The following is a 14,865-nucleotide window of genomic DNA, read 5'->3' as shown; positions in this document are numbered from 1 at the left end:
GTTTCTCTATGCATCTTGATTACTAGCCAGTATACTTTTCTTTCGTGACTTTATTCATCAAGGATTTGTATAACCATAGGCCAGTAGTTTACTTAGAGTGATTGAGGGAAACTTTTCATCTATAGGACATTAGCCTTCTATGGTCCCAACTCCCAAGCATCAAGACACTTGCGTAATGATTGCTACTTAGCATTCAATGACTGTTAATCTCATAAATTGTATTGATTTGCTTTGGCCCTTGATTAACTTTACATGTTTCAGATATCTAAATCCTTTCTTATTATCATTCTGTGACTGGCTTTGAAGCCCTCAGGGTAGGAAGAAAGCTTTAAGAATTGAGGTAGTTATTTGGCCCTGTTAAGTAGTAGGTCCGGTGACTTTTACAAACATAAATTTATTAGGTGATTGTTGGGTTATGGCTAGCTCATGTTTGAGGAGCTAAACATGTCAAAGTGCTTGTGCCTAATAACAGGTTATATAATCTTTATGTAACACACATCATTGTAAAAAAAGTTTGTTCAGAGGTTATATAAAATTTTGGGGAACTTCCTACCCCCTCACTACTTGAGGTGAACTACTGTAGCAATCTGCAGAGGATTCTGCTAAAGAACTTGGAGAGGAAATTGAAGGTCTGAAGGTTGTCACGAGAAGTGATATTTAGGTGAAAATATCATCAAAAATTCTGGATTTCTAATTTCTTTGTGCACCAATGAGTTGGAAGTTAGAAATAAGTCTTGTTACTGATTTTCTACTGTCAGTGGTATACTATTATCTGTACTTTAGAATTTTATCAGTCTTTCCCCTTTCACCTTTTCTTTAGCATTACATGCTATGTTGTAATTTTTGGTTGTATGACAGGCTCCTGGACTCTGCACAGTGAAAGCTTGCCGTTCCTTTTGCATTGTGGATATTGTCCTTGCATTTTGTGATGATGGTAATCCCATGCAATGTGCATGATGTCATTAATTCCATTCTAGAGTGTATTACCACTTCTAGTCCTGTTTGAGCACTGAGGGTGTTTAATTTCTTGACAAAAGGAAGCAGACCAACCGTATACGAGGACTAAATTTCTGGATATGACTTTCAGTTTATATAATAGATTATTATTTCAACTTACACGTAGGTTGAACTTTCTGCTGATTTTTTCTTAACTGTATATGTGAAGCAGAAATTGAAGATGCGTGTGGTGAGGAAAAATGTAAATCCTGAGTGGAATGAAGACCGTACACTGTCAATTGCAGATCCAAGCATCCCAATCAAGCTAGTAAGTATCATACTTTTTTTAAGTTTATTATAGTGGTGCTTTTTGAATAAGGTGCAGTTATGAACTGTAAAGTTTTTTGCCTTTTTGGAAATTGAGAAACATTAGGTTCATTCTCAATACAAAATGAATTGTATGACGAGAGTTGTTGCACCACTGATGCTCAAGTAGGAACAAAGTCTTCTGTTTGAAATAACTTATGTTGGATTAGTGTTTGCAGTCCTTGAAAAGTTTAGTTTCTTGTTGCGAAGGCTGAAAAATAAAATCTACATTATGTTCTGCGAAGGATTAAGGCATATTGATCATTGATTGACTCTATCCCCAGATGCATAGCTCCAGTTAGATAATTGGGTTCCTGTCATCTGCGTGGTCAAGGTCCAAATTTTTGCTGATGCATTATTTACTTAATTTTCTTACCATGTTAAAGCTAATTCAATCAGCATAGATACTTAGCCTCGCTCTTAATGGTGTGCAATGCAGCAAGTTTTTGACAAGGATACATTCAGTCTTGATGACAAAATGGGAGATGACAAAAGGATTAGGCATTCATTTTCTATCTATCTAAATTTGCTTCATACTCGTGTACAGAATTTTGCTTCTTGGCTTTTACTTTATTAGATGTTTACTTTCATTCCCAATAAAGCTGTCTGATAATTAAAAAAAAAAAGGAAGTGGAGCCCGGACATTAGATTATTCTCATCAAGTGGAATCTAGGAATGTCTGTCACAAATAATTATTTGGCTCTCTAGCTATAACTTTGGAGTTGCTTGCAACTTTAGCATGACTTTGATTCTTGTACTTGTTGGATCTTTGATTCCTATTTTTGAAGCTTCGTTTCTGCTTGTAGCTCAAACTAAAATATTTATGGTTAGGTCTATTTCTTATACCAAAGTACTTTGTGCACAGGTGGTACCAACTAAAGATTGATGGTGTCTTTGTGGTTATGACTGAAGGCTCTCATTTGGTTGGAAAGTTTGGAAGCTATTACAAGTTCTTTCAACTTTTTATATTAGAAGAGTCTTTTACTTTAATTTTAGCTAGTGGCATTGTTTAACATTGCTATTCTACTTTAAACAACTTTTTCAATTAGTATGTTAGTACTTGTTGTTGACTTTTAGTTCAATAAATGATATTTGAGCATTGATTTTTGCTTTTAAATTACTACATGCATTCTGTTCTTTGGGATAATTTTACAAGTCCTTTGTGTATCTGATTGACGGACTGTATAGCAGGGAGCACAACCAAGTTGCTTCTTTATTTAAAAAAGAAAAAAGAAAAAACTCTTGGCAGTTAAAAGTGTCCGCATAGCTCAACAATTTCGACAATATCCTGACACTTTTGATTGTCAGGAAAAGAAATATTTGTTGGCAGATGGAATGTTATAACAGCATAGTTTTCCTGACACTTTGAATAGTACGAGCCTATCCCCACATTGGAAGGGACAACACTCGTCCGAGGTGTGGGGAAAGGTAAAGTGTCAGTTTAGATAATCTATACTGACATCTTTAAATGCCGTTAAAGGTCATTTTTGTTGTAGTGAAGGGGCAAATTGATATACGAAATAGATGAGGGGTCAAAAGTTTACTATTAAAATAGTTTAGAGCAAACTTCATCTTGAGCTAAATTTTGTCAAATTCCATCTCGAAAGTATTTTAAACGTGTTTTTGAAAAAAAAAAAAAAAAAAAAAGGTTAGTGTAGCACTTTCTAAATAAGTGTGGTGTTTCTAAGATATAAAGGAGCATGGTGGAGGACTCCTAAAGAGATGTTTTCAAAATGAGTTAGCAAGAAATCCCAATCATCCAAACAAGGAAGTTGTACTAAGTTCATGAAATGCACTTAATATATAACGAAAAGAGCAAAAAAGCATTTCGTTGAAAACATTGAACCTAGGTCGAGAGATCATCATATATACAGACGACAAACATATGTATGTGCAATTAGGACTCTTAATGGGGTTGGGCCAATTCGAGCTTGGCTTGTTTGGTCCCAAAAAATGCTCAACGAGTCTAATCTGTCATTAAATTGGGCTGAGTTTGGGCTTAAATATGAGGGTCGAATTAAATGTAAGCCAACTTTAGGTTTTATTAGGCTTAAATACGATATAAGTCCGGCCTTTTAATCTGCATCTATACATATAATTATATATAATATATTTATATTTTGATATATATATATATATAATTATATATCTAAATATGTAATACTAATACTTTATATTTATGAGTTATGTATCAAAATATATTCATATAGAAATAAAATATTAAATACACAAAATTATAACAAAAGATTCAGAAGGACAAATCCTAGGATGAGCAAATTGAGGACCTTTGAAAATGTATTGACTGTTGACCATGTTTCATTACTATTTTTCATATATTTTGAACTAATTGGATATATTATTATTGAAAAATTCTTGGTTTATATACATTTTAATGAACTGTTATTGGTTCGCATATAGTTTTAATGTTGTGATCCCATGGATGTTAAATTAGCTTTAAAACTTAATAGTTATAGTACTTATATTAAGGAACTTTAGAAGCAATAAATGAGTTTGAGCTAAACTCAAATTAGATTCACAGCCCAAATATTTTGTGAGTCAAATAAAAAATTCACATTTATCAACTCGAAACTCATGGTCGAAAACTTGAAAGTGGTACTAACTATATGAGTTGAATCTAATCTTGTTAAAGGCCGATTCAGATGGCCTGATTGACAGGCCTATGTGCAGTTATCCTAGTTATTTATTATTTTGTCAAAATTCCCTCAAAGTCTTTCTTGATAGGGAAAATAGCCAATTTCGTCCATAAGCTTTTTCACTCGTACTGATTAGCCCCTAACTTTTATTCTTAGATAATTTATGACCTTATTTTGCGGTTTCAATTAAGGACTTCCATGGTGGTGCCACCACCTAAAATCGATCTGACTTCTAATTGACCAATTAAACAAGGGTATTTTGAGAACGTCACTCATTAGACTATTATAAATCAAGTAAATCGTGTAAAAAATAAGATTAAACTTTAAAAAGTTTTATTTGGTGATTTTTTTAACATAATTTAAACGTTTTATCTGGTGAGTTTTTACACGGTTTACTTGTTTTATTATGATCCTATGAATGACATTCCCATAATACCGTTATTTAATTGGTCAATTAGGAGCTAGATTGGTTTTTGGTAGTGGTGCCACCACAGAAGTCTTCAATTGAAACTGCAAAATAAGTTCAAATATCAAATTGACTAGAAATAAAAGTTAGGGACAAAATTGGCACTAGCAACAAAGTTTAGGGATGAAATTGGTCATTTTTGCCTAATTGATATGGCATTTGCAAAAAAGGATACCTAGCTTGACTTGTGTTGTATTTTGTGAGTTTGATTGGGTTGTATCTTCATTTATTTTGTTAGTCTTGATTCTTTGATTTCTAGCGGACAAAAATATTGTTCATTCTGTCTGCTCTAACAATAGTAATGAATGAACAAAAGTATTTGATTTTAATGCTTTTAATGTTCAAGGGACAAATTGTTACACGAAATACATGAGGGATCAAAAATTTATTATTAAAATAACTTACGAGCCAGCTTCTCTTTGGGCTAAATTTTACCAAATTCCTCGCTCCCCCCCCCCCCCCCAGCTGTACTCCAAGGACTCGAAAATTTTCTAATACGTTCTTCCCTAATACAAAAGCCAATCTTAAACTATTCACCTTGAAATTTGAATTTTAAACGTGTTTTTTGAAAAAAAAAAAAAAATTTAGTGTAGCACTTTACTCAAATAAGTGCGTTTCTAAGACGCAAAGGTGCATGGTGGAGGACTCCTTAAGAGATTTTTTCAAAATCAGTTAGCAAGAAATCCCAATCAAGGAAGTTGTACTTAGTTCATGAAATGCACTTAATGTATAACAAAAAGATCAGAAGACCATTTCATTGAAAGAATTGAACCTAGGTCGAGGATATATATATACACACACATATGTATGTACGTACGTGTGCAATTATCCTAGTTATTTATTCTTTTGTCAAAATTGCCTAAAAGTCTTTCATGATATGTCATTTATGAAAAGGACAAAAAAGGATTAGTCGCTTGAGTTGGGTTATATTTTGCCCGTTTGACTTGGGTTACATCTTCTTGTGGACTGCAGTTTCATCTTCCAGACTTCCACAGCCCCAAACAAGTATAATCCAAGTCAAACTCACAAAATATATCAGCAAATCCATGGAGCCTCCCCTTCACTCCATTAGATCCATGCATCGCACCATATTTAACCGTATCTTTGCTGTTATTTACTCTATTGCTCTTCTGTTACTACTATTTCATCATGCCCTCAATCTCTTCTCCTCCACTTCCATACTCTCTTTCTTCATATCCATTTCCATGTTCATCTCTGATCTTCTTCTGGCTTTCATGTGGCCCACGGGTCAGGGATTTCGAATATGTCCCGTTACTCGCGAAGTATTCCCAGAAAACCTTGAAAAAACTGTAGACAAGAAGGATTTTCCGGATTTAGACATCTTTATATGCACTGCTGATCCTTATAAAGAACCACCTGTTAATGTTGTTAACACAGCTTTGTCAGTTTTGGCTTATGATTATCCGACAGAGAAGCTTTCGGTTTATGTTTCTGATGATGGAGGCTCAGAGCTAACTCTCTTTGCTTTCATGGAAGCTGCTAAATTTGGAACCCATTGGTTACCTTTTTGCAGGGAGAACAAGGTCCTGGACAGGTGTCCGGAGGCATATTTTAGATCAAAGTATACCCCCAACTCTGAAACTGAGAAAATTAAGGTAAAATTTTTCAACTTGACTTTCTAATTTCTAATAGTATCATCCTTTTTTTCGCCTTAATTTTTTTTTATTTTACTGATTTAAAAAGATTTTTCGTTTCCTTGAATTTTTTTTTTGCAAAGCCCCTGTGGTTTGGAAACCTATAAAGTACGCCCCTTACTTCTTTTGACTTAATTGAAACTGTTAATTTGACCATAAGAATTACCAACCAAAAAATGAAAAGAAAAATGATTTCAAGGGTATGCACACGAACTTTCTGTGTCAGTGGTCTAAACAAAGTGGCCTTGCTTGAAAAGGACTTGCGGCTATAAATATTACTGGAAGATGTGATAATGATTCATTTGGACCAATATGAAGATGCCAAAAGATGATAGTCATAGTTCCACAATTCCAATTTTGATTTCGCTTTGTTGGTCAACAAAAAGGATAGTGATTCACTAACCACTTTATCACACTTACCTTGATTAATCAGCAGTGTATTTTCAATTTCTTTTTGAAATAGATATTTCTGTTCTGTTTTCATGGACATTATTTTCTGGCCACCTCCTTTGTAAACCGACTAACCAACGACAGGTAAATATAAAAAGGACAAGAAAAAGTCACCACAAGACTCAATTTGGCACGCCAAAAGACTTAAAACAGAATGGTTATTTTCAATCTAGGGTAAGACTACATTTTTCCGTCAATGGGTATGCGTATATGATTTTGTTGAAAGGTAGTCTAACCATTTTCTCGAATATTGGGTTAAAAATATTATTATGAGTTAAGAGTTTGATGTACAAAGTTGTATGATATTTAAGGATTAATTTCAGGTAGTGATAATATTAAACGAACCGACTTTTTTTTTTTTTTTTTTTTCAAATCTGATCTCCATTATCTTCCAGATAATGTACGAGCAGATGAAGAAAAGAATAGAAAATGTGATCGACAGTGGAAAGGTTTCTGAATACATTACAAGCGAGGAAGAGCCTGAAGCTTTTAGCAAATGGAATAAAGAATTCACTCGTCAGGATCATCCTGCAGTGATTCAGGTTTGCAATTCTTCCTGCTAATTTTTATCATGAACTAAGTAGAAAAATTTAACATCATCAACATTTATTTTTCTTAGATAGAACTGCATTTATGATCCTTTCTATTCTTGATGTCACAATATATTTATCAAGAGTGTCGGTTTTGTTTTTGGACTAACTAAAAACTTATACCACTTTTTCACTCTACACCTTAAACTTAATTCTGGACATTTTCTACCCTAAATTTTTAATTTTAGACACTTTGCAGACTAAACGCTGAAGTTTGTTCTATTTATTAAGTTCAATTGATGACAAGATTAGCAAAATTAACAAGATAAAGAATGGTTTAAATTAATGACAATGTATTGTTTTATCCTATCTCTAATCTCTTGGCTCCCTTTGACCATTTTCAACATATAGTGATCAATTTTTATAGTCTCGATCACTAATATTTTTAGCAAAATTAATGAGATAAAGGATTGTGTAAATTAATGACAGTGTATCATTTTATTCTATCTCTAATCTCTTGGCTCCTTTTGACCATTTTCAATATATAATGATGGTTCCAATGATTAATATTATTAGCAACATTAATGAGATAAAGAATGGTGCAAATTAATAACAATGTATTGTTTTGTTCTAACTGTGATACCTTGGCTCCTTGTGACTAATTGCAACACATTATCATTGATTTTTTGAGTCCTCTATGCCTCTAATTTTGGTACATTGTTATTTATTGGACTTAAATGTGATAAATTCGATAGTTTATGGTGCAAAATATCTAAAATAAAAAATTTATGATGTAAAGTGTCCAAAATTGAAGTTTACAGTGCAAAGTACTATAAATTTAAGGGCAATGTGGATTTAGTGAACTTTGGCACATTAGTCCCCTAGGTTTACTGGATATACCTGTTCAATATGTGGGCAAATTTCTTCGAATGGTATGATATTACAAATATAAGAGATCAGATGTATATCATGTAATGCACCTTTATATATATATATATATATATATATATGCTGGAGCAAATGGAGACATGGCTAGATTCATATGATTAAAACTACAACTAGTTGTATTAGAGGTACAAATGCACTACAAGCATGTAGAAGAACTCCCCCAAGCATGTCAGAGTCGAAATATAAGAATCTAATACTGGTCCAGACTATCGGGCCAAAAAAACCGCAATATGCATTTTTACAAAATACAAAGTCACAAACAAAATTTTGAGGTCATGCAAGAAATTTTTTAACTTTCATTTTTTTATTCTTACAGTGTAAAGCCTAAAAAACAAAAAGGATGCCATGATCAATACTTCACATGACTATGATGAATTGATGATATTTTAAAAGTAACAGTTATGTTATTTCATTTTTAGATTTGCATGAATTTGAGCAGGTTTTGCTTGAAAGCTGCAAGGATAAAGATGTAACAGGCTTCCCAATGCCAAATCTCATATATGTGTCTAGAGAGAAAAGCAGGACTTCTCCACATCAATTTAAAGCTGGAGCCCTTAATACGCTGGTAAGCTAAGTAATTGAAAAATTTACCTTTTCTTTTCTTCCATAAGATTGCAATTTATATAGAATGGTGAAATTAATGTAAACAGATTAAACTCAAAACATTTTTACTTACCCTAAAATAGTGGGATAAATACTAATATAAATTAGACTAAATTGACTCATTAATGTTTATACAATTCACAAATAGTAGGATAAAGTTAGACTGAACTCATGCAATAGTATTTTATCAACCCAAAAGATAACAGGAGAAATAGTAACATAAAGTTTTCTTTTTAGGCCAATGGTAACATAAAGCTAGACTAAACTCACGTGAAACTTGAACATGAGATTGAAAAAGTTAGACTAAACTCATGTGAGACTCTAACTTAAGACCTCAAACTCATATGCTAGGTTTGAATGGTTCAATCATACTAGTAAACATTGTGTGAATCATCGGTAAGCTACTTATAATTTTTAATTTTCTTACCATGGTGTACTTGTTTTGACTTTACGGATTGTGTGACCTCAAATCTTCGTTTTAACCTCTTCAAATTTAAATTCTCTTTTTTTTTTTTTTTGTTTTTTTCCCTCTTGATCTGTTCTTTAGCTTCGTGTATCAGCTGTTATGACAAATGGTCCTATAATTCTAATCCAAGACTGCGACATGATCTCAAATGACCCCAGAACTCCATATAATGTCCTATGCTACTTCATGGATGCTTCAATTAGGCCAAAATTGGCCTATGTTCAATTTCCTCAATGTTTCAAAGGCCTAAACAAGAATGACATCTATTCATCCGAGATGAAACGTTGGTTTCACATCAACCCAATGGGGATGGATGGATTATTAGGCCCTGATAATATGGGGCCTGGATGCTTTTTCACGAGAAGAGCTTTCTTTGGTGGTCCATCAATGTCATTATTTGTACAGCCAGAATTGCCCCAGCTGAGCCCTGATCATGAAGTCAATAGTTCTATTAAGTCTAAGCATATTTTGGAGCTGGCTGATCGTTTGGCAGGTTGCAATTATGAGAAAGGGACTAATTGGGGTTCTAAGGTAATCTTCAATAGTTTATTGCATTCCAGACTAGCATACTTACTATGGGTAATTAAGAAAAATGAATTAAACTGGTGTCAAAAGTTGCTTGGACTATCAAAAAATGTCTTTTTATCTTCAATTTTAGATTTTATGTTAGCAGATAGTGAATAACTGGTTAAATTTCAATTTTGTCTGTTGTAAAGGTTTATTCACAGAATCAATAATCACCCAATACACATTTCTTTTAGTTTCATCTTGTTGTTTGTTAAGTAAGCTCTAGAGTTTACAATTAATCATGGGTGTTCTATGTCGACTGTAGAAAACGATTTCTCCGAAAAATCTCTTATTCTTCAGAAAATCATGGTTACAATAATTGTATGCATCTTTTGTAGAAACTGGCTTGAACTTAATTGAAAAGAAGGCAAATCATGAAATGCAAAAATTAGTGTGTTCTACCAGCTTACAGAATTGTTTGAAAAAGCTGAAATGCGTCTAATTTTCTCCAACTTTACCAGTAGAACTTTCTTGCTGAACTTTTCCCTTTTCATTTTCCACCTTTAACAATTATTGTTGATCCAGTTGCTTCTTTTTTTGTTTTTGTTTTTGGTTTTTTACCCCTCCTTTGGATACTAAATGTGCAGATTGGATTTAGATATGGTTCTTTGGTGGAAGACTATTACACTGGTTATCATCTTCATTCTCAAGGATGGATATCAATATTTTGCCAGCCAAAGAGGCCAGCATTTTTGGGAGATATACCAATTACCCTACTTGATGTAATAAACCAACAAATCCGGTGGGGTGTTGGCCTTCTTGAGGTTGCATTCTCCAGATACAGTCCATTAACTTTTGGCATGCAAGCTTTGGGGCCCTTGATGAGTCTTTGTTATGCAAATTATGCTTTTAATTCCATTTGGTCAATTCCGATCACCACATATTCCTTTCTTCCTCAGCTCATTCTTCTCAACAAAATCTATATATTTCCTAAGGTATGTACCACCAAACTAGTTGGAATTCCTCGGTGCATAGATCTGTGTCCATGCATATTATTCTGAATTTTCACTTTGCTTTATTATCCTTTTATCAGACTCTTCATTTTGTGCAAGAATACCTGTGTCCATGGAACTCCTATCAACACTAAACCATGGCAAGTTTCTAAATAAAAATATTTGAAAAAACTATTTTTTCTTTTGGTTTTTTTTAACTGCAAAGCTCAAATATTTATCCCTAAAACACTAGTTTGAGGCTTTAAATGTAGTTAGTCTACAGTCATGAGTTTTATTTAATTGAGTAGCTTGCAATAACATCAAGATGATACCCAAAAAAAAAAATCAAGATGATCAGCTTAAAGGAGTAAACATATTGCACAATAGACGGATAATTGTCTAGATCGAATACGTATATTCAATCCAATAAATGGCCTGTGTCCTAATTGGGAAATTTTATGGCTGAGATTTCAACTATTACATGGTCATTTATTAGGATTTAGAGTAACAAATCCTTGAGAAAATTGGGTATTTTAGAAAAATGGGGACAGAAAAAACATGTTCAAGAAGTCCAGGGACTTTGAGCATCATGTTATGGCCTATTCTTTTCTTTCAACTCAAATTCATTCTTCCAAAATTATTGCAGGTCTCCGATCCATGGTTTATCTTGTATGCTTTCCTATTTCTTGGTGCATATGGACAAGATTGCCTAGAATTTATATTAGCCCAAGGCACACTAACAAGGTGGTGGAGTGAACAGAGGATTTGGCTTATTAGAGGACTCACAAATGAATTGTTTGGAAGCCTTGAATACCTAATCAAAATCATGGGCTTCACCACACAGGGATTCCATGTCACAAGCAAACTAGTAGATGATGAACAAAGCAAAAGATATGATCGAGGGATTTTTGAGTTTGGTGTTGCCTCACCTATTTTTTTGCCTTTGGCAACAGCTGCAATCATCAATTTAGCTGCTCTGCTTCATGGTACCATGCAAATTTTGAAGGGAGGAAACTTTGATGAATCTTTTGTGCAGCTGTTTATTTCTGGTTTTGGTATGGTAAATTGCTTGCCAGTTTTTGAAGCCATGGTTCTGAGAACTGATAAAGGAAGGATGCCAATCAAGACTACACTCATTTCAATCATTTCAGCATTGTGCCTTTATATAGTAGCTTCTTTCATACTGAAGATTTGACTTTAGTTCAAGTGGTACTGTTCTTTTGTGTCATGCAGAAACCCAGTACTTTCTTTCATGAGTAATTACAGTTGATTGGTGACTATCTTTCTGCAGAAAGAATCTATACATTTTATTACCAACATTAGGCTGTTTCTATATCAAAGAAATTTGTGAAGTTAAATGAAGCCATTTCATGTTCTGAGTGTCATCTCCATTAACCACGTACATTTTTATCTTTTCTTGAGTGGATGAAAGATTATCTGCAAGCTCAAAGAATTGTACTAGTAAACTGCAATTCTGTGTAACAAGCATATATCAACTCAAAGAACAAAGAGTCTTACAAGTTACAGCCACAGATTAACCTTAAAAAAAAAAAAAAAAATAGAGTTACAGCCGGGGTGGTTTTGGATGCAGCTTTCCGGACCTGAGATAGTGGTTGGAAAGTGGGGGATGCTTTCTTGATAATGTACAAGAAGTTATAAAACTAAGAGTGAAACTAATACCGAAAGAAATACAAAAAATAGCCAAAATGTGACTCCGATTTCTGAATTTTCCGTATGTTCCGAAGATTGCATTTGTACGGGTGCATTTGGTGGGTCAGAGCAAGGGCGCTGAAGAACTGGACCACATAAATGCGGATTCCCTTCCAAAACTTTCCTTTGAGAATGTATCAAGCTGACCTCCAGGGGGTATTGAGCTGTAGATCGTTGTTTGCCACGCTGAAAGAAGATAAGAAGTGCAGTTTCTCGAGTGACGAAGGAATTTCACCAAAAAATGAGTTATCAGAAAAGCTCAGCTTTTCCAAGTTAATTAGGTGAGATACTGTTTCAGGAATGCTGCCTGTGAAATTGTTGTGACTGAGATCAAGTACGTGCAATTCACCAATACTGACAGGAATGGTTCCAGTGAGATTATCTCCATTCAGATATATTGCCAGTGGCAATCTAGAAAGCTGATTATGTAGACATAAGTGTCTGCTCATGGGCTGAACAAGGAGTACAGGCAACTCATTGGGTGCACGGACTAGTCGATTAGCAATCAGCTCAGATGCTAGTCTTGACAATCTTGCAACTGATCTTGGTAGAGGACCCGAGAGAAAGTTCAGAAATCTAAGTAAAATAGGTTTGGCAAAGTCCTTATCCAATCGAGCATTGGACCTCTAATATGAATCTCATAAAGACCATGAACCTCTAATTTCCCCAATTTGGCCATTTAGTTGGCAGCCACCAAAGGCAAGAACTTTAAGATTTTTAAGTCCATCAGGACCACCTATGCTTCCATCATAGGGTAAGGATTCATTGTAGAAGTTTCTCGTGAGCAGTAATGAGCTGAGATTCGTGCACCTGCTTAGAATATTCATCGCCTCAGTGATATAGGTTAAACTATTATTTGAAAATGAGATGAAGGACAAAGATTTCAGGAATTCTGTGTTAGGATGAATCCCTCCTGTTAGCTGTTAGTTAAGCATATGGGTTGCAAAGCTCGACACAATTTGAGAGTTGCTCGGAAGCTGATAACAATTTGGAGAAATTGAGAGCAGAGAGTAGTTCTCAAGTTAAAATGTTCACCTTTATATCCAGCTTTATGCGTCTTGTGCAATTCATCAGTGTTGAGGGAATAGTGTAGTTCAGTTTGTTTACGTGAAGAAACAACTGTTCCATATTGGAAAGTCTCCCAATCTCTCGAGGAATTGCACCTGTCCAATTATTGCCATAAAGTTAAACAATTTTGAGGTTGGAAAGATTGACAATGGCTTCACTTGCCTGACCTGATATTCCATTTCCTGGAAGGGATAACTCTTGCAAAGTTGACACCTGATATATATCATCAGGATGAGATCCTGTGATTGAATTGAAACCTGCACGTGGTATCTTCAATTTCGAGCATCTTCCATAACCATTAGGAATAGGGCCATTAAAAATAATTGAATGAAAAGTTAACAATAGTAATTGAAGAGTAGAGGAAGTTGTAGATGACAGTAGGTAGAGGGCCATAGAAGCTGTTGTTGCTGACATTAAAACTAATCAAATTCCATACTTGCTGGAGGAATGAATAATGAAGTACCCCGCTGAATCTGTTGCTTGAGAGATCAACCATTTTGATGGTAACAGGAAAGTGATCAAATGGCTGAAATTCTTCAGATAGCCGGTTATAGCTGAAGTCCAGAATTTCCAGTCTATTCAGTGACAAAAACAATCCATCAGGGAGACGAACAGATTACTTATTATGTGCAAAGTTGAGTTCTTTTAGATGGCTGAGGCTTTTAATTGAAGTAGAGATTGTTCCTTCAAGGTTTCTTGAAGGCAACCATATGCAATTCACTTGACCATTACGATCACAGCCAACACCCTCCCTGAAACAGGAATCAGCTGAAACATTCCAGTTTAAAGGAATTGAACTAGTGATGTTCTTTGATATTGACAACGAGGAGTTACTATCGAGTTGATTGCAAGAAACATTACTACTCGTGTTTCCGTAGCGTGAAATACTAAGCAAGTTGCATGTACTCAGCAGCAACAGAAATGAAAAGTGACAAATTGAGAATATTGCAGCTTTATGATCCAAGAACAAACTTCTACAACTGCTCTTGCTGTGATAGGATTACCAATTTGAGAACAAAAGAAGAATGCAACCAGGGTCATTGTTTGAAAGATTAAATATGCTTAGAACTTTAATTTCAAACCTCATCTGATCTGGTTTTCAAGCATCTTTTGGGCTTACTTAGTCTGTTTGGAATTATTCATGGATCAAATTGTGGAACGTGTTATTCTAATGAAAATTCTGGTTTTTTGTCAACAATCTTTGTACTATTAAATGTACAATTTGCTATGATTGTATGTATTAGTGTAATTTCGTGGAAGTTAAAAAGCCTGCAGTCTGATTGGGGGTGCCCACTTTGGGAATAAAAATACTATTTTGAACAAATTTTCAAGAAATTGAATAGAGATTCTTGGTACAATTTCTTAGGAAAATTAATTTTTGGTCAGCGAAAAAATATTTACAAGTTTAAGACCTATACCTAGCCCCAATCCTAAATCTCTAGATGTTCACAACTTTTTCCTTACTTTAAAATTTGGGAAAATGATCGGTTTCATCCTTCACATTTCACAAAAAT

The 14,865-nt window shown here is 34.3% G+C and overlaps 1 protein-coding gene across 1 annotated transcript; it reads left to right on the top strand.

Moving 5' to 3' along the window:
• Positions 1 to 5,354: 5,354 nt before the first annotated feature.
• On the top strand, positions 5,355 to 11,958 carry LOC113736822 (cellulose synthase-like protein G3). Its single transcript, XM_027263991.2, has 6 exons — positions 5,355 to 6,038; positions 6,923 to 7,069; positions 8,445 to 8,570; positions 9,156 to 9,605; positions 10,229 to 10,576; positions 11,220 to 11,958. The coding sequence occupies exons 1-6, from the start codon at positions 5,469 to 5,471 to the stop codon at positions 11,766 to 11,768; spliced, it is 2,190 nt and encodes a 729-aa protein (XP_027119792.2). The 5' UTR covers positions 5,355 to 5,468; the 3' UTR covers positions 11,769 to 11,958.
• The last annotated feature ends 2,907 nt before the right edge of the window (positions 11,959 to 14,865 follow it).

Source organism: Coffea arabica, chromosome 3e, assembly GCF_036785885.1.
Source record: "Coffea arabica cultivar ET-39 chromosome 3e, Coffea Arabica ET-39 HiFi, whole genome shotgun sequence".
In the NCBI taxonomy this organism is placed as follows: Eukaryota; Viridiplantae; Streptophyta; class Magnoliopsida; order Gentianales; family Rubiaceae; genus Coffea; species Coffea arabica.
This window is presented reverse-complemented; position numbering and strand designations above follow the sequence as displayed.